Raw genomic sequence first — 26,560 nt, 5'->3', positions numbered from 1 at the left:
GTAGCGCAGGGATAAGACAGAAAGGGGGAAATAAGAGACAGCACCAAGTGGTTGCCTTTTAATCTTTATTCGATGCACTTACATGACAAAAGGCAAGAACACAACACAAAAGTAAAAGCCGGGTTTGAACATGTCGCTGATCAGTCTTCTAGAAACACTGAATACATCGCAGCTATATTCAAGCACCTACGAAATAACTTATCTGCTGTTTAAACATCAGTATTTTATTGTGTTTTTTTTACGATTAAAAACTCCAGTGCAAATCCTAAAAACACATACGGAACTTGGAAGTTAAGTAAGTAATTGACCTACAGCCACTGCTAAGATGTGCAATTAGCAAAAAAGGAAAGATCAGGTTTGGATTGAAGTTCTTCAAAGGGAAGGGGCACAGCAAAGCGAGGATACAGATAATACTAGATCATGCAAATGCTACTTACCATTAAACTGATCATGCCCTCACAAACTAAAATGATACCTAGGTTAAATCTGAAATCCTGAACTTCACATCTATAAACTAGCATGGACACATGACTGAAATGTAAGCTTTTAAAGTGATATTATGTGTTTTTTACATTTTAATACACACATGGCTCTTCCTGAATTTGTCAATCCCTAAACCAATCAGAGAAGGGAGAGATTTAAGCTCCACCACTCAGCTTTCTGTCCATCCTATAAGCCGTACCCTCTTACCAACAACAAAAAAGCCCAACACTGCAAATTGCCAACTTTGCAAACACATCTTCAAACACGTGTTACATAATCTTAACACCCAAGTACAAAAATCAATCGCATGCAGTTTTGTTAAAAGACAAAAAATAAGACTGCAGAAGTAACTTGGTGAAAGTCACTACTGGGGGGAATGAACATACACTATTTACAATGGCAGCAGGGAACATTCACCAAACACTAGGCTGAGTATTCACAATGACTGGGAGTTAGTGGGTGATGGAGATGAGTGCCAGAGGCGTGTTCAGAGATGCAAAGTGTTCCAGAACTTTCCGAATGGAATCATCACCTTCTAAAGCACGGCCTAAACTCCATGTGTTCCTATTTCCAAATGCAGAAATACTAATCCGTAGAACACGCGCCTATCTATAACATTCCAGAACCCTCCTCCTCCCTGAACAGGCCCCGGGTCATACTAGATTCAACTGTGATGGGTAGGGGGGGGGGGGGGAGGTCGTCCCTCAGTCGAAGTCTCGGTTGACGAGGACCAGGGGAGCCACCAGGGTCCACACGTAGAGGGCGATGCAGATCCAGCTGGAGGTGATCTTCACCCACACCGACGGCCAGCGGCTGGTCATCGTCTCGTACTTGGCATCAGGGCTGGGGGGGGGGGGGGGAGAGAGGAGGGCACGGATAAACAAACACAGAGAAGTGGTCGAAAAGACAGGTCCCACAGGAAGAACACCTTCCAACGCACCGAGCGAGCTTTGAGCATGTGCTGTCAGCAGAAACCAGGCGTCTGGGGTGAGTCATCAAAGACAGGTGACATAACAGATACAGGGCCATGTACAGCCTGACAGGAGAACCACTGGCCAGGGCCAGACAGACACCCACCTGTACCAGTTGGTGAGGGTCATCATGATGTAGAGGGAGGCCAGGAAGAGCATGAAGTGGAAGAAGGAGTAGCTGTAGGTGACCCCGTCCTTCTCGTTGTCCACAGCTCTGTTCTGGCCGTCGCCCTCCTCAAAGTTCTCTGGGTGCGGCCCGTCCTCAATCAGGGCAGACTCGTCAGTGTTCAGAGTCAGCTTGTTCACCTGGGCATTGGACGAGTTACGGATGCTAGGGGGAAGTGGAGGGGGTAAACACGTGAGTACATATCGGTTACCAGAGAGACTGATTGGGACGTGCGACTGAAGGGGAAGTGGCCCTCTCCTCACCTGGAGTAGAGGACACACATCAGGAAGAGGATCAATCCCACAATGCCCTGGGCGTCCCACCACTGCACCACGTGGTCCTGGCCGGCTGGGCTTGTGCTGTTCAGCCCGATGATGCCCAGCAGACTTGGGTTGCAATTCCTGTCTGCGAGAGACAAACAGACAGTCCACAGACAGACAGATCAACCACCCAAACAGCTGAGATCACAGAATGTTCTTATCGGGGACCTGTGTGTTCTACAACACAGGGATAACACAGCTGGTTATTTTCCAACTGAACTTGTAGAGACCTCAAAGGTGATAGATCATGTGGTTTGAGCACACCACTCTGATAGGCTGGTTAGAACTGCCAGCACATTGCTTTAACCAATCCTATTCTCTTTGAGCTCTATCATGTTTAAAAGGGGGGAGGACATGGCTGAAGCTTTATCAAGCTACTGTAGCTCCTACTAGAATAAAGAGCCTTGGAGAGCCCTTCCCTCTAGCTGGAGGACAGCAAAGCTGGAGGACAGCCTAGTTGGAGGACAGCCTTACAGGAGGACAGCCTTACAGGAGGACAGCCTACCTGGAGGACAGCCTACCTAGAGGACAGCCAACCTAGAGGACAGCCAACCTAGAGGACAGCCTACCTAGAGGACAGCCTACCTAGAGGACAGCCTAGCTGGAGGACAGCCTAGCTGGAGGACAGCCTAGCTGGAGGACAGCCTAGCTGGAGGACAGTTTGATCAGTGATCCTCATGTGTGTGTCGGAGTCTTACCAGGCTCGTTGGTCATGGCTGACCAGGTGAGGTACATGGTGTAGAGGGTGACCAGGGAGGACTGCAGCAGACCTGACCTGGGCTGAGACTCCTGCACAGGGTTTGGGGGGGGGGGGGTGAGAAGAAAAGACAAGGAAGGAGGGGTAGCAGAAAGATGTGAGTGTTGTCGGTGTTCCGCAGTGCGTCAGGCACCACATGGACCACATGGTGGTCACCCATCACACACGTGAAGTGACCAGTCAGAGTGTGTGATGCCTGTTCTGGTATGGTACCGTGTGCTGATGTCGTTGTTTACCTGGATCTGTGGCAGGATTGAGAGGACGGACGAGCCCACACACAGCAGCATGTTGACACTGATGAAGACCTTGTTCTCAGTGCAGCCATCAGCATGGGTGTAGTAGATGTAGAACATGACCAGGGACACCAGAGACAGGACATAGTTCACTGCTGTGGCTGACAGCAGAGCTGGGGAGAGGAAGAGGAGGGGGAGAGCAGGTGGGGAGAGAGAAGGGGGGTGGGGAGAGGGGAGAGAGGAAATGGTGGAGGGAAACAGAGAAAGGTTCATCTTAAGTAACAAAACCAGAAATGTCGGCCGGAAACAAAAGCGTAACATTAGCAGACCATCTCCTCCATCATTCCACACCCCCCTCCCCTCCAATCTCCTCCATGGATGACCATGTCTGTTGTGCTAATCAAACCTAATCAAGCTTTATTCATATAGCTCTTTCACAAGCAATGTACAGTAGTCATAGCACTACCAGTCCAGATGGGGGTTACCTGCATACCAGCAGCGCGAGTTACCCTCCTCCATCTTCTCCACCCAGGCCTCGTTCCAGGAGTGGGCAAAATCGATCAGCAGGACCAGCTGGATCAGGATGAAGCAGAAGGCTCCGGACATGCCAATGTAGAACCACACTGGTGGAATGAAACAGGCACACCTTGGTTACAGTAACCTCCTTAGACTATGTAATTCCCAAGTAGGGCTGCACTGGGATGGTAAACAAGTACACCTAAACTCGGCAGACTGAGTGTTAACGTGTTCTCACCTGTAGTGAAAGCTCCATCAGGAATGAAGAATGCACCAATGGAGATGGCAGTGGCTGCAGTAAATTTGAAGAACCAAAATCTGGAAAGAGAAGGAAAAACATCAATCCAGAAGTATGATGCAGAATCGTGTCTTCCCATTAGTAGGAACTAAACCAAAACAAAAGCCTGCTAGAAGTCCTGCTAGAAGATCCAGGTGTGGTCACCTGACCCGTACCCGTTGTGGAGGGCTGCTCGTGGGTCTTGGCTACTCTTGACCTTCACCATGAGGAGGGAGAAGAGGAGATAGAACATGGCCATACCGAAGCACACGCGGTACACAGCCTTGTAGCCGACGAGGACATCACAATTCACATGACCTTCGACCCCAGGGAGGGACGTCCCCATCCCTCCCTCACAGAACCCTGGGATCTGCAGACGGAAGGACCAGAGTTAGTCCTCCCGGGCAAATGAGCCTAATGGGTATGTGTTTCTCTTTTTGGTCCCAGGCTGTCTGGAGGCCTACCTTCTTGAGCTGGCTCTCCATGCCAGGCATGAGCATGATGCAGGCGATGCCCACCCCCATCAGCATGAAGAAGGCATAGATGAGTCGGGTCACCGTGGAGTTGTTTCCGCTGGGGCAACACCTGCACAGCAGACAGGGGGCGCTACCACATAGACAGGGGATCTGTGGCCGGGACATAAAGTAGTGAAAACATTAGTTTGCTGCAACAATCATTTGCACCTTTGACGGATGAAAGGAAGGAACAGGGAGGCTGAAAAGGTGCAGTGGATGGTGATCATAGTCAACAAGGGTTAAAATTATAAGCGTGCAACTTTACAGCTCGTCTTAAACTTGACCTGACATTACTTTAAAGGTTTTATCTGGGTAAGATCACGGGAGGCCCAAATCCGTGCTAAGAATACAGCGAGTCTAGGCCTATAGTCATCACTGCTAGGACTTTCTGTTTGGCCATGCGTCATCAGAAGTGAAAATAGACAGTCATCGGAATCTTTGATGAACACACACATTTTCATTTCTTGACTTAATTCCATTTAAAGACATTCAATAAACAATCACACTGAAATGATGAACCAGTCTAGGCTAGGCCTGTATATAAACAAAACACGGGTAAAGTAATCTATTCCAGTTCGTCATCAATGTTACGAAACGCGAGCTACAAAAATAATACCAGGTGCTGCAGCTGTCTGATACGTAATCTGTTTTGGAAGGTAGAACTAGTCTAACGATGTCGCAATTTCGCTGAGGATTACTGTAAACACATTGACAGCAAACGATCAAACATCTGAAAACACTACTAGCTAACGTTTGGGTAGGCCTATATCTGGAAATATTGATCTGGATACACAACTATCATGCTAATAGTTAATATTGTCACGGCTCTACATCCTTAACAATAAGCAAAGTTAGTTAGCTAGCGGGTTGTTTTATTAACTCAAGTCTTAAAATATTGCAAGTGAAAACAAGGTCAGGCGAAAGCTCTCGACGTATGTCAGATCAGACACTTTGCCTGTTGCTCAAAAGCAGAGGCCCAGAAATGTCACCAATATGACAAGTTAACATATAGTCATATCGTTCAAAGCTTGTGATATCATATATTGTGAACAATATAGTACGAATGACATAGCTACAAAGCTTGTGCCAATACTGGTTGTTTAAATGACACATTTTCAAGTCAATGCACCATCAAAGCTGAACAGGGAACCACCCTTGATCTCTTTTGTTGAATGTTGCTGCGCAAAACGCTGTTAGTACTGTAGCTAAAGCTAGACTAGCGGTTGCCACAGCGATCGTCGGAAGAATTTTCTGATCACCCGCCACTAAATAATTTAGTTACATATATTTTTTCATCGACAATTGAACATTAATGGCTTACCCAACTCGCCATGGAGCATAATCCAAGAACTGCCCCCATGTTGATTCGCTAAAATAATACTCTTCTCCACTGGAAAAGATGGATGCTGGCCGTCTGTTTACAATCTGACTGCCACTTCCGTTCTGCCAATGAAACTCCTCCTTCTCTGTGACTCTTTTCCTGCCAACATAATTTACATGCTTGACTTGATGCATAACAATTTTGTTCAGGGCCAACTTAGATCAATTAGAAAATACTACTACAATGTTTTATTTGGGTTTTATTTTGTCTATCTGTAAGGGTTTGTATGCCCATGTGTGTGTGTGTGTGTGTGTGTGTGTGTGTGTGTGTGTGTGTGTGTGTGTGTGTGTGTGTGTGTTTGTGTGTGTGTGTGTGTGTGTGTGTTTATGTGGGTCCACATAGCTCAACAGGTATCTACACAATAAACGGTTTGCTATAACAAAAGGCTACCAAAAGACAATTGCTGTAATCATAGGTAATGTTGTCTGTGTACCACCCCTCACCCAAGCACCTGCTGTGTTGATATGTGCTGTGAACGTGTGTGTGACCCTCTGGCCCTAACTAAAGGATCAGTTGACCTCTGACTCACTCACAAGCTGACAGACAGCAGGGTAGCTCAGCATCCGGTTTGTGAGTGCAACGAGAGCCAGGCAGACAACAGACACCCCTGTCTGGGAATGATAACACCCCAGACACCTGCCAACCACCACCACAAGGTCATCTCTACCATCTGGCCAAGAATAGATCTTGGCCGTATTTTAATCCTATTCAGATGCTCTTGTACTTGTGTCATGTCAAACTTGGCGGATCTCCTCCTTCTTGACTCCATCCCGTTCAAAATGTTGCTCCCCCTTGCATCCTTGTGGAGTTTCCCTCACAGATCACAAGGTCAAGGTTGGAGAGGTTCTAGAAGATTGTGGATGTTTCCCACATGCCTTAGCTTCTCAAACTGAGGGGCTTGACTCGGGGGGGGGGGGGTGTAGATCTGTGAAAGTAGTGGAAGAGGAGAAGAAGAAAGGCAGAATTATGGAAACACTCAAGGAAAGTGATAACGTCAGCTCTTGACCTTATTCCCTCAAGGTCAACCTTAGTACAGCAACGTTTAAGTATGGGCAGGTGTGGTGGGACCCATCTCAAGTTCCTTTCCATTGTGATGGAAATAAATCTATCAAGATAGATCTTTTTGGTTTGGACCAATAGGAGACCAGTGTCTTCCGAAATTGACTCTTGACTTTGCTTGAAGTGACTTATGTTGTCACTTATTTTCTGAATGGAACAATTGTGTGGCACTTAGCTGTCCCCTGAATGGGGTCATTTAGTTGTAACTAGAGTAACCGAGAGAATACACCACAATCTGTGGGAACAATGATCAATAGAAGATAAAGCCATGATTGATATTTAGCTTTATTTTTTGAGAAAGATCATGAGAACAAAGGAGCACTTGTACATCACTTCTAATGAGCGAGGGAATTCAAATGGAACCATTGATTTGGTTCTATCTATAGCTTGCTTGGGGTAAGCTGTGTGTCTCATCAGTGTGTTCCAGACTATGGTGACGTAATGACAGCAGAGAGTTGGTCTCTGTCTCTATGGATGTAATTAAACCAAGGTGATTGTTTTTATCTCTGTGTTCCCGATCTATGTCCTCTTTACTGTGAAGGAAAGTCCATGTGGACTTATCCATAACAGTGCAATAACATCCCTGAGGGCTTTTGGTAATATGTTGACTTCACACTTAACTCTATCCAAGTCAGTGCAGGGGGTGTTCTCTTGCATCCAAGCCTCTGTGTGATACATGATAGTAATTGCACTAATGGGTATCAAATGAGATTAGGGACACTGTGTAGCCTAATTCTGTCAAGGCTGTATTCTCAGTCCATCTGATAGGTTGATATTCACAATAGCGCTTTACTGATTTCAAACAATTACTTAAACAGTAATAAATTATTGATTCATGAAAAGGAAACTGATTTGTCACTGATTGATTAAATGGATCTGAAAAATGCAGCAAGGGTAGCAGCACACAGCTGTCATGTGTGTAGTCTGCCTGCCGCATCATCTTCAAAGATGAATCCTTAACCGTAAAATACATGACCCCTTGACATAAGGCTTTAGTACCGTGTCAATCAGTGATGAGAACCAATTTAAATTGAAATCAGCAAATCCCTAATGATTTAACAGCACGGACTGGATTATTCAAATCACACAATATCACTTCTTATCTCAAAAGTTGTCAACAAGTAAAGGGATAATGGATTTGCTTTGCATGGCCAATCCGGTTCAGTATCACCACTGAGACAAGTCTTTGTTCTCTGCTAATGTGTCTGTCTATCTTTCTCCACCTGGAAATTGGGTGCACATACCTCCCGCGTTTCTCATCCTTAACCAACCATGCATATTTAATGACGTAATTACACACCTGGGCGAATTAATGTTCTCTAAAGCTATATGTCAAGTGAAATATAATGGAACCCTCATGGCAAATTTGATTTCTGGCGATATTATACCACCCCTCCTTTCCTACTTTTAGAAAGCAGTTAGAAGAAAAACACCTGTGGCGTTGCAGTAAAAAAAATAATATATATCTTTCCACATGTAAAGGTTACCTTAAAGCAGATGCAACCAAAACCCTTTATCACAAGTGCGAGTGGTTACGTTCCTATTCTAAGCCTATCGTGTATACATTAAAATCTATTACTTATCAGGCTATTAGGCATTCTTATTGTTTTATTAAATGGTTAAATGATTCGGACTGTAGGCGGTACAATTTCTCTAAGAATTTAAGAAGAATTTGCGGTTTGCCACCGTGCGCGCTCCCGCGCTTGTAGAGCATGCCTGTGATGTCACCCAAGCCGCGGCGGGGGTAGTTATCCTTGCACTGACTGGGAGAAAGCGAGGCTGAACGAGATCACGATGAGGACGCACCGTGCGCACCGAGACCTGTTCTTCGGTTGTCGACGGTGATTTTTCTACCAGTGAACGCACAGTCACGTCCAAACATTCGTTCTACTCATTAGGTAAGTGAAAGTCAAAGTATTCCGTGTATTTTTCTTTGACGCTGTAGTCAGGTTGTTGCGTCCCCTCAAGCGGCATAACCTAAAGATTAATGCGTAAATTGCAAGGTTTGTAATTCGACTGGTCTTCATTGACATCTTCTGTGGTTGAAAGAAAGAACAAGAATGATCGGAGGAATGTAACCTAATGCAAAATTCACGATGACACTGCTGTAGGACGTGTGTTTGATGTGTGTGGCGCGCATACAATGGACAGATGTGAGTGTAAGCGTGGAAACTGCAGTATTGGTGTCTCTCGGTAGGGTACTGTACATTTTCTATTATGGAGTGAAACATCTGTTGTTATTCTGAATAAATGCAACAAAAGCTCATAATTTCTAAGCCACAACGTTATAACCAATGACTAACCAACAGTATAACCTTATCGACTGAGAAAAGTATGTATTAATCTTACTCGAATCCCCCCTCCAATAAATGATTCTGACCATCTTGTCAGTTACTCTCACGATAATGCTTTGCACTTGGTAAGCCCAACACTGAGCAGTGACACGGGCGCTTGTGATGGTTCGTAGAAAGCTTTTCTTTTGTCTGAATATCATCTTTGTTGTAAGGTTGTTTTTGGACTGATTTGGGGATCTATGTGTGGGGCTGGTTTACTCCACGCTTCTGGGTGATTGTTGTTTATTGATTTGGTCAAATCAAAGTATCTTGGTCGATCTTTCTTTGTGACTGGTGGATTCCAGTTGGGTAGATGTAGATGTAGTCACATAGCAACTACCTTGTTAAATGTCAGGGCACCTACAGCAATACACATTTGTCAGTTGATACAGAAGATAACAGTGACATGAAAGGCTTTGCTAGGCTGGAACATTGGTTTGTTGTGGTGGAATGGCATCATTTCAATCCTTATCTTCCGTGGACAGGTGAGTAACCCAGTTCATTTCGTTCTCCATCTCCCTCAGATAATCCCTTCAGGTGGTTAAATCTAGACAGATGCTTGGCTTCCTCCTGTATCTGGCGGATGTGTTCCAGTCTGATTAGACGCTACAGTAATGATCCTATCTGGAGGGCTTAGAAAGGTACAGCATGGTGAATGCACCTGTACAATACAAATCAGCCAATCTTAATAGCCCTTTTGGCTGTTATACATAATTGAAGGCCAGTGATTGGCCACATTTATAAAGAATGCACATGTGACCATGTGGACAGCCTACTTTGGAAAAGAGAGCTCGAGGCATGTTTGGATGTATCAGAATGAGCTCCTATCATGGTTGAGATCCCCTTCCCTTACTTGACTTGGATCTTTCCACACATGAAACACCAGCTCGCCATCCAGTGGTTCTCAATACCTGCCTAGACTCTGCTGCTCCAGTCTCTCAGCTAGCACCTCCCTCCCCAGGACCAGTAGATGGGGCTCCCCAGCAGCTAGCACCTCCCTCTCCAGGACCAGTAGATGGGGCTCCCCAGCAGCTAGCACCTCCCTCCCCAGGACCAGTAGATGGGGCTCCCCAGCAGCTAGCACCTCCCTCCCCAGGACCAGTAGATGGGGCTCCCCCAGCCTCCCACCCCTCTTTGGGGCTTGCTGGTAGGACCCCCTCTTTTCTCCCTTGCTGTTGATTGGTCGATTAGAATCAATCACCCTGCAGCTTTCATTTCTCTAACGTTTAATAAACACATGCTAATCACACACACACACTCTCACGCATGCACATACACACAAACATGCATGAGCACACATACACATCCATGCTTACGCACACCTTCCGTTCTCCTACTATTTTGAAAAGATTGTTTGGTTTTGGTTAACGCTTAAATCTGAGCATCGATGGTTCGTTCCTTAAAGGTTAAGAGTGTAACTGTGTTGTCACAAGATGAGTTAACACGTATACATAGACTGACACCGCATGTTGCAGAGAACACATGTAAGTGTCAGACGTGCGCACACACACACACACATAAACACACACACACACACACACTGTTCTTTGTGTTCTGAGCAGAGAATGACTGAAATAGAATCACTACCTTCTCTGCTCTCAGTGCTTTGTGTGGTCATTATTATTCTCTAGGTCACTGATGGTATTTCAATGGTATTTCAAATATGAGACGAGACGTGCATGATGGAATGTTTACTTGACTCTTGTCATGAAATTATTCATTTGTAAAAAATGGTCTCTATACAGAAGACCAGATCATTCAGGTACAACTATAGTACTGCAATGTCTGTACATACAGTATTAGCCAACAGAACATACTGTACATACTGACCCTCTCAACACTAGATTCAATCTACAATATGTAGATAGTGGCATTTATAAGTTCTGCTCATCGGGAAAACACTAGTATAATACAGAGGTCATCTAAATCCAGCCAAAAAGATCACCAGGATTGATCCAGTAGGCCTGCCACAGGTAACGATAGTAACGTAGTCAGCCATGGCTGTGGACTTCAGAAAACATGTATTCTGTTAACGAGCTGCTTCCATAGTGTCATGATGGCCAGGTGGGCTGCATCACTGTTATCCTTTTAATTGGCTGAAGTGATGACAGGGGCCCAGATGCAGCCTGTCGGCTTGCTGCTGGCTGTAATTGGACGCACGGGAGGAAAGTCTGACGTCGTACGCTTGACTGAAGATAGCGCCTTGCAACAATAAGGTTGTGGGTTCGATTCCCCTAGGGAATACATGCAGGAGAGTGTTACAGTAGATGAAGAGAGGCGTCCTTTTCTACACAGCAGTTCTGAGGTGTCGTCGTGTAAATACATAATGACTGTCGATGTCTTTTGTCAAGAAAGAGCCAGAGACTTAAATGGTTTGTTTTTCCTGCATCAAATGTGGGAAGGTGTGAAATCATCCATGATCAGCGTTTGATATGCAGTGTTTGATTCAACAAAATGTCCTCTAACCAGCTGCTAGGGAGAGGGGAGGGGATGTCACGTCAGGTTATTCACCACAGGTAAATGGTACCCTGGAAACCGAAAAGCTTTCAGAACACATGCTTCCTAATTCCCTTTTCCTCTCTTCTATATCCGATCTCCTCTCCTCTCTTCTATATCCTATCTCCTCTCTGAATCTCTCTTCTATCTTTATGAACCTTTCTCCTTTGTTCTATCTCTTCTCTGAGCCGCTTTCTACTATGAGAACCAGTCTCTAACAGGTGTGTCTGGCCCTTAAACATGCTGTTTACAGAAGAAGAGAGAGCGTGATAAACATGCTGCTAGCCTTAAACAAACTGTAGAAGGGTCTGTCTGTCTCCCCTCCCCAGTCATCAAGGCAACTGTGAATGACTTTGACAGTTCAGCTGCTGGTATTTCACTGACGGTGCCTCAGGAGGGGGGCTTCTGCCCACAGTGTACCACTATACCTCCCCCACACGCACACACTCACACTCAATAACACAAATGTACACATCCACACACACACACAATGCCCTCTGCAGCTCTCAGTGATTGGCTCTTTTTAAAGTGATGGAGCTTTTGCTGTCCAGCCAGGTTAGCAACATGTTCATCACTCTCTCTTCTTCTGTCATCGAGTACTGTGGTGAGGGTATAAAACAAATCCCAAATATGGACGTGTGCACGCAAAGCACACATATATGTTCAATCTGACAGATTCACTCACTCGCACATCACACACACGTTTAATCCCACAGATTCACTCACACACAAATCCTTACATACAGTCATGTTATTTTGTGAGAGTGGGGGCACACATCAAAAAATGTCTTGTTAGATATTTGTTATTGACTTTTGGGAAGACACCCCCTCGCGCACACACACACTCACACCCGCACCTACAAAAGCATATAGACACACAAACACTATGTGTTGATAACAAACAGACTATGAGAAGACAGCTGTTTTGATGCGTGTCGCTGGTTGTTTCTTAGGTTGCTTTAGCCTTATAAACCCCTGGTTCTGGCAAAGAACAGGCAGTGGTCCACAGAACAACAACACAGTAATCGTCCTTTGTTTTGTTTGAGTGCTGTTGACTGCAAGGCCACAGTGTTAAAAGCTCCTAGATGAAGATGTCAGGACCAAAGCTATCACTGGATTACATCTCCACTGTTGCTGTTGCTGCCCTGGATTTAGAAAGAGACAAACAAGTTGGAAGTAGGGCGTAAAAAGCTGATATTCTGAGATCTTTTTTGTACAAATGTATTTGTGAGCAGGACCTGCTGTGGAGGGGAGTGGAATACTTTCTGATGTAGCAGTTAAAGGGCAGATAAACAAAACTGCTTAATGACTCATATAATTAACACTCTTGAATTACAATTACAACACAGGCTCCATCTCTCTCACTGCTCCCCTCTGTGTCTCTCGCTCGCTCTCTCTCCCTTTGCCTCTCTCTCTTGCGACCTCTCTTTGTCCCTTTTTCTGTCTCCTCGCTTTCTCCCTCTCTCCCTTTCTCTCTTTTCTCCTTCTTTCGCTTTCTGTTGTTTGTTTTCTTGGGGCTAATAAGTCTTGGCTGGTGTCCCAAAACCCCCCTCCTCCTCCACCCTTCCAAACCCTGCTCCTCCCCTGTGGTTTGCTCTACTGTCGTATACTCACAGCGACTGGTTAGCACCTCTTCATTTTCCATGGAGAGGCATCCTCTCTGAAGGAGCTTCATCAGCGGAGAAAAGGCCTGGTTGTTGGGGAAGCATCATCAGACTGGGTTCTGGTCCAGTTCCAGTGTGTCCCTGAGGCCAGGGGCCCTTGGTGGCTCCTCCACCCCCTGGGTCTGTTCTGGCTCACCCACCCGGAGCTAAGTCCCTCTGGGTCTCCATCTGCCAGCCGGGCCCCTGGAGGGGGGATGCACACTGGGTCTATCTGTCCTGACTGCTCCCCTTGCTACCTGCTTCTGAATGGCTCTCTTTACTGACTGCCTGGGTCTATGTGGCCCCTGTCTTGGCTGCCTGGTTCTTTATGACTTCTTACCTGGCTGCCTTGTTGTCTTTGGCAGCCCTCTGCCTGCCTGTTTCTTTATGGATGAGGGATGACTAATATCACGCTGACTAAATGCTTGGTTGACACTGTGTCAGGTCTCAGTCACACAACACGTTGCATAAAATGCTGGCCAGAAAGGTTTGTTCAATATATATTATCTGCCTGTTTGCCTGGGTGGGACCAGAATGATGTCTACCATGACACACAGCAGGTGTCAGGAGCAGCAGGCACAGCAGGCAGGGGTGGGGAGAGCAGGCCTGGTGGAAACAGCAGGCAGGGGTCAGAGCAACAACCAGCAGTGAGCACAGCAGGCCGGGGTGGGGAGTGGAGGCAGCAACAGGCAACGGTGGGGAAAGAGGGGGGATGGCAGGCAGAGGACTTATGTGGCATCACAGCTGAGCTCTGTCTTCTGTGGTGGTGTGCGACTATGACACTAACTGCAGCCAGTCTGTCTGCTTCACATGCTTGAGGTGTGTTTACAGTAATGTGGCTCCGCTCTACACGGCATCAACTCAAAGTCTAAACACTACTGCAAAGCGAGTCAAGTCAAGTACACACGTGATTATTTTGAGGATGTTCTCGGACAGAGATATGTTCTCTGAACACAGCACGGTGCCTTTGTGGTGTGGTGCAGTAGGTCACAGTAAGCACACTGGAACACAGACAGGGTGACTAGATGGATAGATAGAAAGAAAGAAGAAAAAAAATCCAAAATCATTCAGTGCAATTTTAGTACACCCCCCCCCCCACACACACACACACACACACATCCTTCACCCTAGCCAACACTCAAACGGTCCCCCCATGACCAGCCTTTAATCCTAGCCTTTACCCAGCTGGGAGTGGGGCGGTAGGGGGGACTGATGAGGCCCTCGTGTTGGGCCCGGCTGTCTGTCTGGAGTTTCTTAAATCACTGTGCAGATTAGAACAAGTCATCACAGAGAGGCTAAAAATACACCAAGAGGGAAATCTGGGCTGAAGCCCTACATGACAGGCACTAGTCCACACACAGCAGGCACTACGCTCTCTGACCATGAAGCAGGAACTGCACTTAGAGATGCTCTGAGATTAGTAGTATGTGCGTGTATGTGTGTGTGTGTGCAATGTGTATGTGTGTGTGTGACTCCTTGTGTCTGGATTGAAGGACGGGTCTCTGGCATGTGTCTGAGGCATGAAGACTCAAATATCTTATTATGTTCTCCCAGGCTGTAGGTGGGCTTGCCCGATCTAGTTTGACTACCCTAGAGTGTGTCTGTATGTGTGTATGTGTTTGTGGTTGTCATACCTTTGTGTGTTTTCACACTTGTGTGTAACTGACATCTTAATCATAGGTAGGTTCTTTTAATTGGACTGTTTAGTTTTTTCGTTCATGAGTGGTTCATACAGGTGAAACCAGTTAATACCAAAAATAGGTTGAGATAAAAACAAGAATACAATAATTTTTTCGAAAAAAGCCCAAGATCTTCGACCTCAAATATCTAATGAAAAATACATGTCAAACAACTCCAGAAAGACATCAGCTATAACCATTGGTTCCCTTTCCCACCCAGCTGTGGATCCCGGACAGTGGTTTTTATTTCAAACAGTTCAACGCTGGCTTTTTGTTCTTCAAAGCTCTGTGGAAGAGATCCGATAGAGCTCCCAGTTCAAAGGAGCTGCAGTGGGTCCCGGGGGACGCTCTGACCAGCTCCCTCTGTGAAAGGCCTTTCATGAGGACCAAATCAGGAGCTCGCAGGACACAATCACAGAGGATGTTTTTGTTCCTTTTTTATTGCTGCTGAGGAAGATCACTCATCTGTGAAGAAAAGTTGTGTTTTGCTGTTGTCTGTCATTCCAGACCTCATTCAGTACCAGCCTGTTTATTACCGGGGTGTGTTACGTGTGTGTGTGTTCACAGAAGCATGCATAGCTCCCAAGTAGAACATTAATGTTGTGAACTCTGGGTTATGCTACATCCTTTCCTTGTCCCAGACACATATTTCATGCTCATATTTCAAATCCTAGTTGGGAAACGAGCCCTGTGCCAGATCTCTTCTTAGGCCTTCTTTGGCACTTCCCCATAGGATGAAAGACCCGGGACATCTGGGTTATTGATGGTTTATTTACGGACACATTTTCGGGTCAAATCCCCTCAGAGGGTGGTGGGTCTGAGGGCAGGGGGAATGGACAGTGCCCCAGAGATTGGACCAAATCCTCCCTAAACATCCCTGGATCCTGCCCAAGAACAACAACAACATGGTCATTAAGTCAGGAGCCTATCAGAAGCTCCATCCCTGCCCTGTTAGGAAGTGTCCAGTTTGACAGAGGATGCAAACAGGCAGAAGAACACAACATTAAAGAAGGCTTAATACATGCTGATGCTTCATATTTGGAGATAGAAATGTGCTTGTGTGTGTGTCCTTCTCCAGTGTGGTCAGAAGTAGATGAATCATAATCCACTCATTGTCCTTTTCTGCTTCCCACTCCTTCCTTCGTTTTCTCTATCTCTATCAGTTTTTTGTCTAATTCTCATCGAATTTTTCTCCTCCATTTCTCCTCCATTGTCTGTGCCTCTTTCTCTCTCCTGTCCTCCACTGTCTTCTATACTCGATTCTACTAGGTTATAAATAGAGGGATTAAACCCTGTCATCCAGCTAACCTTCTACCAATTCAGCTATTTTATAGCTTGTTTACATAGCACACCTCCTCCTACCCTACTGGTAATGGGCCTAACATTTTTATCTGACGTCCTAGCTTAGCATGTTTATGTAGCACATTCCATATCATACCACTGGTAATGGGCCCAACATCTTTAGCTAGCCAGTCAACGTAGCCTTTTTTAAATATGAAACAAGGATTTTATGGTATCAAATCTTAGAGCTTTGTTTTGCTCTCAAGTCAGTTGCCACTCATGGGTCTGACCGTTGGATATTTGATTGACAGGCCAGTTGTGGGAGGTGTAGCCTTCACTGCCAGCAGGGATCTTGAAGCCAAATATAGACGTATAGATATAGAGTGGAAAAACCAGCAAGATTCCTGCTTCCATCTAATCTGTTGATGTACAGGATACGTCTGTATTTTATCCTGGATGGGTTTAATGGGACGCAAACAGTATAGGGGCTATGACATCACTAGATGGGCTATATGTGTTGAAACCAAGGTAGCAAAGATTCATCAAAATGAACATGTTGCTTGTTAGCAAGCTAACCATGATCTCCTATTCTAACAAATGGGTTAGAACCTCTGTTCTTCTCTCCTCCAGTCTCTCCTCAGGTTTGTCCTTGCTCCTGTCTCACTGCTCATCTCCACATGCTGCTAATGGTATCTCTCACCATAGTTAGCACCTGACAGACACATGCTGAACAAGACACTGCTTCTGATAGCAGGCCCCTTCATCATCTGGACTAAGTCTGATACTATAAAACAGACTACGTGACCACACACACATACACAGACACACACACATACACACTCTTCACAAACACACACTACAGATCCCTTACTGTATTTGGCAGCTAAGTGGTCTGTGTGGTAGTGCTATCAGATTAGAATTGGAGAATTCCCTCCTAGAAAGGTAGTCTAACACACAAGCCTGATCGGTACAGATCTAAGCAGAGCTAGTACTGAACTAGGGACAGACAAAAACGGGCAAAAATAGTCTGAACTCAGGGGAATATATAGAACCTTTAAGTAGCACAGAACGGCAGAATTCAGACTTTGTTTTCTTTGCTGCGGTGCTCTTCATGACTCCAGGGAAATCATTCAGGGTTGCTCTCTAGTCTATGCCTTGCTTATTGGACAGTAAAACACTGCTGCCACAGTATAAGGGCCTCTGTTTGTGTGCCGTGTTGGACACAGTTTGCAGTGTGTTCCAGAGCAGGAGTGGGAGTGGAAGCAGGGCTAGTCGATCCCTCTCGACCCCACTGTGGGAGCAGAGGCAGGGGTCACCCTCTCCCAGGGCAAGAACGCCTGGGTTTTGTTTTGTGTCAGCCATACTGGCAGGGTTTGTGTGTGCCCATTCTTGCATGGATGTTTGGTTGTGGGCGTGTGTATGTGTGTGGGGGCTATTATTTTTGCATGTGGTATGTGTATGTTTTGTGTGTATATGTGTTTGTGTAAGTGTGGTTGTATGTGTGTTTGTCCCAGTTTTGCGAGGTTATGACTTAGGAGACCGGTGGGAATAACGACCAGTTAACTGTTTATCCTCACAGTCATATGACCTCATTCCTCTTGATTTCCCACTGTTACAGCCACGATCATTACAGGGTCCTGGGGCTGCTGGCCAATCCTCAAAATGGCCCCCTCAGTCTCCTAGTTTCTTTCCCTTAGGAAATGGACTGAAAAAAACACTATGGTGGACACACATGATTGAGGTTTCAAGTCAGGGTCAAGAGATTAGGAACTGATCTAGTCCATGGGAAGGAATCAAGTGTCAGAGGGTTGTGAATTGGAACCAATCCAATCCCATTATGAGGATAAGGATTGAGGGAAAGTAGTGGTGATGATATGTAGTACATTGGGTAATGATGACGCATCCTCTCTCATGCGGTTCATAGGTAGTGGGTCACAACAGGTGACCTGCTGCCTGTTCATACTCTCACTTTTACAGACTCTCCGGTGTGTTTGGATAAAGTCCCTAGTTATGAGTGGTTTGTTTCAAAACTCCTGAACAAGAGTGCAGAGAGGTCTGTAATAATATGCTGTAGAATGTGGCTTAAATGACCCAGAGCCAAAGGAAGTGGAGCGCACACAGACAGGAAGTGGAGCACGCTGCGGAACAGCTACTGTTAATTCAGCTTTGTCCTAGATCCCAGCTGCACCTCTCCCCAACCGAGAGGGGAGCAGAGCTGGTACCATCTCCACGGTGATAGCTAGTAAGCACATTGTCCTAAGTACAGGACGCACATGGACAAGGATCCATGGCACATGGAAGATTCTAGAACAGGTGACCTGGAACAGAACGGGGACATAAAACATCACTCTCTTCTTACTCTTTGTGTTTCTAATCCATGTTAAAACATTGTGTCATCAGAGAGGTCATATTCTCCCTCTCCCTTGCCCCCTCTCTCTTTCTCTCTCTTTCCCCCTCTCTTGATCCCTTTTTCTTTCTGTCACTCACTCTTTCTCCTCTCCAAACCTCTCTATCTGTTTTTCCCGTCGTCACCTATCAATCCTCTTAGTTACACTTTCCAGTTTACTGGATGTATATCTCTCTATGGATTAACAGGGTTGTTAAATTCTCCATAGAATATGAGACAGTGGGCCAAAAGCAACTACTGTATGAGGGGGCGTGGTGGTTACAGGCGGGGCTATAAGATAAGTGGGAAAAGCTGGATGAGCATGAAGGTTGGTCTGACACACAGAGATGTATCCCATGTCCAAAGTCATTGTTTTTCCAATGTCATCATTTTTTCACATTTTAGAGATGAAATAGACGTGTGTGTGTGTGGTGGACAATCGCACAGGATGAGAAGCTTCTATAGTCTATGCCCTTATCAGACTGGGCCAAGCTGCTATGAGGTCCAAAGGCCTCATTGCTCCATGAGGGCACCATTGTTAGAATGCTGTCTAAAACCAACATCCAACAAAGTCCTGAAATCCCCAAACAACAATGTTGTCATTTATCAAGCTTTACTGCCTTTCCAGTAATGCCCTGCTGGCAGTTCCTTTCCTGTGGTTGGATCACCAGATGGTTTCTAAGAGACTATCTCTCCTGGTTCTGCAGCCAGTCAGAGTCAATGTTTGGAGTGAGAGGGTTGGGTGAGCCCGGTGTGTGGATGGTCTCCTGCAGAGTGCTACGGTGAGGTAGCCAGTGTTACCGTGTGTATTGGGAAAGATGCCAGTGCTTGTTCTCTGAGAAGAAAATTAAATCTCCAAAATTAACAGGGATGTAATCAGTGGTGTTGTCAATGTTTGTCAATATTTATGTGTGCTGCATGGTCTTTAGTACGGTCATTGTGGTCCATACTAAATAGCACTTGCGTAGTCAGCGTGGCTGGATATGTGTGTCTGGAGATGTGGTGAGTGTAGGACCGGGAGAGACAGCAGACAGAGGGAGCATGTCCTCCGGTCTGCACAGAACGAGCCAAACAGCAGATGAGTCACGAGCAAAATGAATGTCAGTCGAAACATGGCGTGTAGTCGAGAAGCACTTAGGGTTCTTTCTGTTCGTTCTAGAAGCCTTCACGGTTCTGGCTGTGCTATCTTGTTCCCTCAAGGGGTTCAGTCTGTGGGTTCTAGAAGCCTCCACGGTATCATTATGTTCTAGAAGACTCAGGATTTTACCGGTCCCAGTCCTAATGCTGTTTTTGTTTTTTCCACAATGTTTTAATTACATTTATTTGATTATTTATATATTTGTTTTCATTTTGATGCATTATTAAATGTTATGTAAGCGTTGACTTCATACATAATAATGTTTTTGTTTTTCATCTATTTATAAACACTGCTGCTTGAATAATAGAGTTAAGTGTCCTTTAGCATCTAATACTGAAGGCTATACTACTTCAAAAAGAGCACTCATTAAGTCAATACAAAGTGCTCCAGCCTTGTCATAGCCAGTGTTAAGTGCAATCTAGATTCTCCATTAAACTTGCATCTTTCGTCCTCAGCCTCTCCCGCTAAAAAACTCTCTGATCAGTCTGTCCATCTGTCCGTCCGTCAATCGGTCTGTCTGTCTGTGGATCTTTCAAGCAATTGTAGTTTGATTTGATTCGACGATCACACTTGTGAGACCGGTCCAGACCGGTCCAGTGGTTTCATGGCACAGGGTCCAAAACAAGATCAGTCAAAGTGTTTGACCGTGGTTTTCTTGTCTTAGCTTTGTGATACAAATTAGACCTCTACTTGGAGGTTGAATTGTAAAGCAGACAAGATAGGACGTGATTAAGGATTAGTATGGATTAGGGCTAGATTAATGGTCTTTGTTTCAGACAAGGGGTTTGTTACTGTGGAGTCCCCCTCACACCAAATCTCTATACTGTCTGGGTGGTAGAATGTCTCACGAAAAACAAGCAACGTTTGTTTTGGAAAGGGTAGAAAATGTTACTTTGAATGGAGAGGACCCCAGGCTGCTAAATGCACCTTGTCGTTGAACTAGAAGTAAATTAGGCATCTCTAAATACCAGCCGTCACCATTAGGTAGGAAACAATAATCAGACTCCAGGCTATATGTACCTTATATCTCCTGTAAGACAGGAGGCATTAGCAATGCTGGCCTTTTGTGATATAATCTGATGCCAGTGTATGATAACAGCAGAAAACAACATATTCAAAATGCTGTGATTAAAAACACAAAGTCAAATCATATGTTACACGTGTGAGAAACACCCATTTCAGTTTAAAGGCCAAGCCTTGTGAAGACGAGCTTGTGTTTCTAACAGCCCGGAGGGTGGCCTGTGAGTAATGTTTTTAGTCAACTCATGCACATAGATACACACAAGCATTCACACACAAGCACACACACACACACACTTACCACACTCGCAAGCACACAAGCTGCTGCCTCCTGCCCACCAGCCTTGGCAGACTCTGTGTAGCTGTTTGGCTGAGTATCCCAGTAAAGACAAGCAGGCACAGCACCCATCTCTGTCTTCACCCAGTGGACCAGGATGAGAGGGACAAGACTGTGAAAACCACAACCAGGAAAACTGATCACCAGCCCTGAGCCCATCTTTATTTGCTGCCCCTAGCCTCAGCTCCAGACCCTGGCCCTGACTCTAGTCCCCAGCCCAGCCCCCAGCTCCAGCCCATGACCCTGACTCCATCCCCAACCCCCAGCTCCAGCCCATGGCCCTGACTCCAACTTCATCTCCAGCCAAAATAAGCTCCGGACCTTGGCCCTGACTCCAGCTCCAGCCCCCAGCTCCAGACCTTGACTCCAGCTCCAGCCGCCAGCCTGTCCCAGCTGAAGTCTGAGTTCTCTCTCCCCTGGCCAAGCCTACCCTCTCCCCAGCCCTGCTATCTCCATCTCATCCCCACCCCCCCACCCCTTCTTTCCGTGCTCTAGCAGGCCTGACCCAGGTGTTAGTACTGATTACTGGTATAAAAAGAGTCCATCCCAGACCAGGAATAGCCCAGTGTTGACTAAGGGAGTTTGATTAAATTCTAAATCTTGTGACATCCAAGCCTGTGATAATCATCTAGTAAACTGATGGTGAGGGCAGGGCACCATCTGCTAAATGGGGGGGCTCTGGCTGTTTGTCACTGGGTGTGCGTGTGTTTAGCTGTGTGTGTTGTCTAAAGTGTAAGAGAGAAAGACAGAGAAAAAAACAGAGAGACACTGAAAGGGTGTGATAGTGGTGATGAAGGTGGTAGACATGTCCAACTGACAGTTATAATATCAGCAGTCTAAATTCATACAGCCAATAGCTGGCAGCCAGAACAAGGTTACTGTTCACATCCTGTCCCAGCCCTGTCCTAACCCCCTCAACGCTTGCTGCCAAACACGACCTGAAATAGATCTGGAGTAGTGGTGAAGGGGCCTGAAGAAAACATACAAATGTGAAAATTGTTTGTGTGAGTGTGTGTGTGTGTATGGGAAGATAGGATGAATGTCATCTCAACATCAATAAACTTTGAAGATTGGGTATTTGAGTCATTATAAACATTTCCAGACACAGGCATCAGTTTTACAGAAGAAAATACATTACTTCTACGTGGAATTAATTATTTAGATGAGTTTGGTTTCAACAACACTAGTTGGGTCCCCTTCATTTTGGTTCCACATTTTTACATAGCTCGAGATCAGTCCCTCACCTTGTAACAGTCTGTAAATCATCCCTCTGGTGGTCGGATTGTGCACTGCATCCTATACAGCGAAGGAAACCACAGCAACCAGCCACTTGGTGTGTGTCCCAGATATGTAGCCTACCCCCCTCCCTGACAACGGACTCACAGCAAGAGAGCAAAGTGCAAATGCCAGGCAGGTACAGCTGTCAGACCAGGTGATGGATACCAGGACAGTTTTTCCATCCACAAAAACCCCCAGGCCTCACAGAATCTACAAAAAACACAGGTCTTCGGTGTAGGATCTGTTGTCCTACCCTGGGTCTCTTACAAAGCAGCAGCTTTAAGGCAGGAGGAAGAAAGGAGTGAACGTTCCCTTTACACACGTGGACAGTCATTTCCCTCGCAGGCTGGTTATTCCGGGAACACAATGAAACATTAATGTTGTCTGCATGTGTGTGTGTGTGTGTATCTCCTTACCTGCAGGCTATGCTATGAGGACAGGCTCCAGAGATGACTGATGTGGAGCCTGTTGTCACCGACTTTGCGTCCACGAGCCGTACGGGCCGCCGTAACGCCCTGCCTGACATCCTAGGCTCCAACGCTGCAGCGGCCACTGCGGACCTGCCTGACAAGCTGGCAGAGCTCTCCGTGGCAGGTGGGTGGATTCCTGACATGCATGTTTAAACATAAAATAAACAACTTGTAGCTGGTTGCATTAAAACAGGATTTACTACATGCAGTATGAACAGTGGGGCCGGATTAGGGTTCATGCCAATCAGCAGCAATAGATTTCAATACGTTTTGCTTTTGGTGGATTGTGAAGTATGTCTGTTCGTGTGTTCAGTGAAGCAGATGCTGTCTGTGCAGTATGGCTGATGGAGTGCCTGAGCCACACTACAGAGATAAGAGACCAGTCATTACACACACACACTTAGGCAAAGGGCTGAGTGCTCCTCAGAACTCCTGTGATCACACACATTGACACAAACACACACACACACATAAACACAAACACACACCACACCATTTCTACCACTGTCACCCTAGACCATTAGCTGCAGTCTGCCTGTCAGCCTAAACAGTTGTCATTCTCCAGGTTGGCTGGAGAGAGGAGGCCAGCTGAAACCACCTGAATGGAAATCAGCAAATGGTTTTCGAGAGCCTTAATGGAGGCGAGAGAGGAGAAGATTATCAGATATGCTACTGTTAGTCATCACTGCTCACTAGCTTTTGAGCACAGAACACGACTGGGAGGAGAGAGAGAGAGAGAGAGAGAAAGAGAGAGAGAGAGAAACCTTGTAGGCTTTTGGTTAAGAGGAGAGGATCAAGGTTTTGCAGGTTTTTGTTCTCCTTTTTTCAGTCTATTATACGACACCCCCAACAAACATACATTTAAAACAATTTGTTAAGTGGATCAAGGACAGATATGATAACCAAATTACGCAATAACTGCTTGTTGTGGGGGCCAGTACATGCGCACTGTGAAGAAAAGATGGAAATTAAGTTTAGGTTGGGGAGATCAATTTAATTTCATTTATTTTTTGTGGGGGTCTTCACAAACCATAACTCACATTTTAAATGTTTTTTGTTTACATACCACATACAAGCACAAACACACAGGTATTCAAGCTAAGAACCACACACACACGCACACATAGTCGCTTTGCCCATTCCAAGAGCTTGTCTAGAGAGGATTGAAGCAGACATGATCAACCTCATGAGACTAGATCCTAACTAGAAGCTGGTGCGCGGTCATATAGTCTGATGGATTACCATGCAGACTGAGAAGGAATTTGACACACACACACAGAAGCCCCTCTGCCTGGTTTATGTTCTGCTCTGTGTCATATTTGTAGAGGGATATAGTGTTATGATGTGTGTGTGGGGGTGTGGGGGGGGGGGGGGGTAGGGCCCAAACGCAGGAGAGTTAGCCAGTCATAGCATCAAACAAGGGTTTATTTTTGAAACAGGAAACAGACAGGGTACTCACAGTAACAAGGGTAAGGACAAGACAAAGACTGGACACAAAACAGGAACCTAAATACATAGAACCAAACAAGACACAAGTGGACATAAGACCAACGAAAACTGAAACCACTCAACGAGACACAGTTGAAGACAATGACAGACACGGGGAAACACTCGGGCAGGGCAAAACCAAAAACAACAAGGGGGCACGGCTATGGCCGTGACATTTGGATGCTGTCGATGTGACAAGTTAAGCACATCTTCAGAGGAAGTAAAAAAAAACAGGCTTTAGACTGCTGGAGCAACAAGATACATTTTGATTTCGCTCTGAAAGCCTGAGTGTGTTATGTGTGTTATGTCAGGATTTTGTGCATCAGAGAATGTAACTATTTACCTGACAAACAGAATGAATGAGACAATGTCAAAAGAAAAACTTTGTACTAATCTTCCCACCAAACAGCCAGGAGAGGAGAGCTCTGACAGCAGCTGGTTGCTGTGAAGTTACTGTGTACACTTCAAGAATAGGGCTCTGTAGAGACACAAAGAGGCTCGTTCCTTTGGTCAACATTCGATATCAGAAAGAATGTAATGATGACATTGTTGGTGACACAGATGTGCTGATTTTGTGTTTTTTGGATGAAAGCCTCTGCTTGATGACTAAAATGTGACTGGAAATATAAGCAGCTATAAGGGAAAGTGACAGGGGAAATGGTTATTGTGGCTAATTGTGGTGAGTTCTCCTCCTGGTGTTTTACAGATGATGCAGAGGGGGGGGGGGAGGGGCCATCCGGTGGCCCGCCCAAGACCCCCGCCGATGGGGAAGAGAAGGCTGAGGGGACGTAGTAGGGATGGAGCTCTGGATCACTGGAGGACTGACTACCTGAAAGGATGGACTGACTGATGGTAGGATGGATGGTCGGATGGACGCATGGATGTACAGATGGATGGAGAATGATGCAGACTCTCTATCATGGGCCTATTCTCCACAGACCCCACCCCCCAGCCACCCCACCCCCTCCCTCCCCCAGCACTCCCCATTGACCAGACAACTGTAACAGCTTCATGTGTCGTGCTATGCAACATCAGGACGCTCTACAAGCCAGACTGGAGAGTGGGTTGTTGAAGAAGGGATGAAGACATAGAAGGAGGAAAGGAACGAATGGAGGATGGAAGGATTGAAGGAAGGAAAGAGAATATGTCGCTTGCAAGGAGGAAGAGCTGTTGTCTTTTTTTATCAGTTTTAGGGTATCCATGGTTACCTCTGGCTCATGATTTGTTTGTGAATAATCAATGATTCTGCATCTGCCCTGTTTCTGTGTTAGCATAATATGCAGTCTAATTGGTGAACTACAACATTGGTCGAACACAGGTTATGACCATGATTAATGTCATTGATGGTTTGGCGGGAGCAGGGCTGGTCTTGTGTATAATAATGTGGGGTTGTTCCAGCCACAGCGTTCTTTCAGAATGTCTCCATGTAGTTGTGGGAATCTCTCTTTTTTGCACAACAAAAGTATAAAACATTCCATTTGGTGATGTAAGTACATTTTTATCTTATAATCGTTGTTTAATAGTGTGCTAAAGTGCAACCTCTACCTTGTGAGTGTTTTTTACTGTTTAAAAAAGAGATGTGTTGCTGACAACTGATTTATTAGAAGTAATGAAGAGTTATATGTGTATTTTCATTCTGTATATAGAATTTTACATTACTGTTACATTCGCCGCCCTGTAAAGATTCATTTCAACATTCACTAATAAACAATATTCTCTATGTACCAACGCTGTCAGGCTGTTTCTGTCGTTGGCCCCATAGTTTGTTCATCAGAACCGTCAGGAGAGACATCCTAGTTGTATTTATGTAGTAGCCTGCTGCTGCGTACATTTTTGTAGACTAGGGCACGTTTGTGAGATGCTTCTACCTTCATTGCAATTGAGCTGATTGTGTTGCATGAGTAGTTTCAACAGAAGGGGGCAGCAAACACATTTTACGACAATATCACGCGGTTTGTCATTCCCCCAAATTATTGATTAATTTAAACAAACAATTAACATGAGTTGTGGATCATTTTATGACAAACCTTACTCTTTTAGAGTCATAACAATCCTGTAGGTTTTGGTTATCTCGTAAATACCAAGAATAGAAGAAGGCCTTCTACCTTTTGTTTTACTCAGATTAAATCAAATTAGCGATTGATGTGGTAATTCACCTTTCTTAAAATAAATGGCCTACAATTGCACTTAAACCCCATGCAAGTTGCAATTGTGTTCTGCATGCAGACAGCCTCGGGTTCTGACTAGGAATATTGTATTTGACATAGACAAAGAACTGTCAAACCAACTCAGATTCCGGATGGGTGGTTTCTACCGTTCCTTACCCTCCTCTT

The 26,560-nt window shown here is 45.5% G+C and overlaps 2 protein-coding genes across 2 annotated transcripts; one reads left to right on the top strand and one right to left on the bottom strand.

Moving 5' to 3' along the window:
* Positions 1–45: 45 nt before the first annotated feature.
* serinc1 (serine incorporator 1) lies at positions 46–5,677 on the bottom strand. Its single transcript, XM_047035713.1, has 10 exons — positions 5,560–5,677; positions 4,188–4,349; positions 3,900–4,093; positions 3,685–3,764; positions 3,416–3,553; positions 2,934–3,103; positions 2,639–2,729; positions 1,884–2,025; positions 1,561–1,785; positions 46–1,326 (listed from the first exon to the last, which is right to left on the bottom strand). The coding sequence occupies exons 1-10, from the start codon at positions 5,596–5,598 to the stop codon at positions 1,188–1,190; spliced, it is 1,380 nt and encodes a 459-aa protein (XP_046891669.1). The 5' UTR covers positions 5,599–5,677; the 3' UTR covers positions 46–1,187.
* Positions 5,678–8,428: 2,751 nt separating this feature from the next.
* pkib (protein kinase (cAMP-dependent, catalytic) inhibitor beta) lies at positions 8,429–25,945 on the top strand. The gene is made up of 3 exons (XM_047035860.1): positions 8,429–8,576; positions 22,692–22,863; positions 24,934–25,945. The coding sequence occupies exons 2-3, from the start codon at positions 22,719–22,721 to the stop codon at positions 25,017–25,019; spliced, it is 231 nt and encodes a 76-aa protein (XP_046891816.1). The 5' UTR covers positions 8,429–8,576; positions 22,692–22,718; the 3' UTR covers positions 25,020–25,945.
* Positions 25,946–26,560: the final 615 nt, after the last annotated feature.

This window comes from Hypomesus transpacificus, chromosome 15 (assembly GCF_021917145.1).
Source record: "Hypomesus transpacificus isolate Combined female chromosome 15, fHypTra1, whole genome shotgun sequence".
NCBI classification, from domain to species: domain Eukaryota; kingdom Metazoa; phylum Chordata; class Actinopteri; order Osmeriformes; family Osmeridae; genus Hypomesus; species Hypomesus transpacificus.
This window is presented reverse-complemented; position numbering and strand designations above follow the sequence as displayed.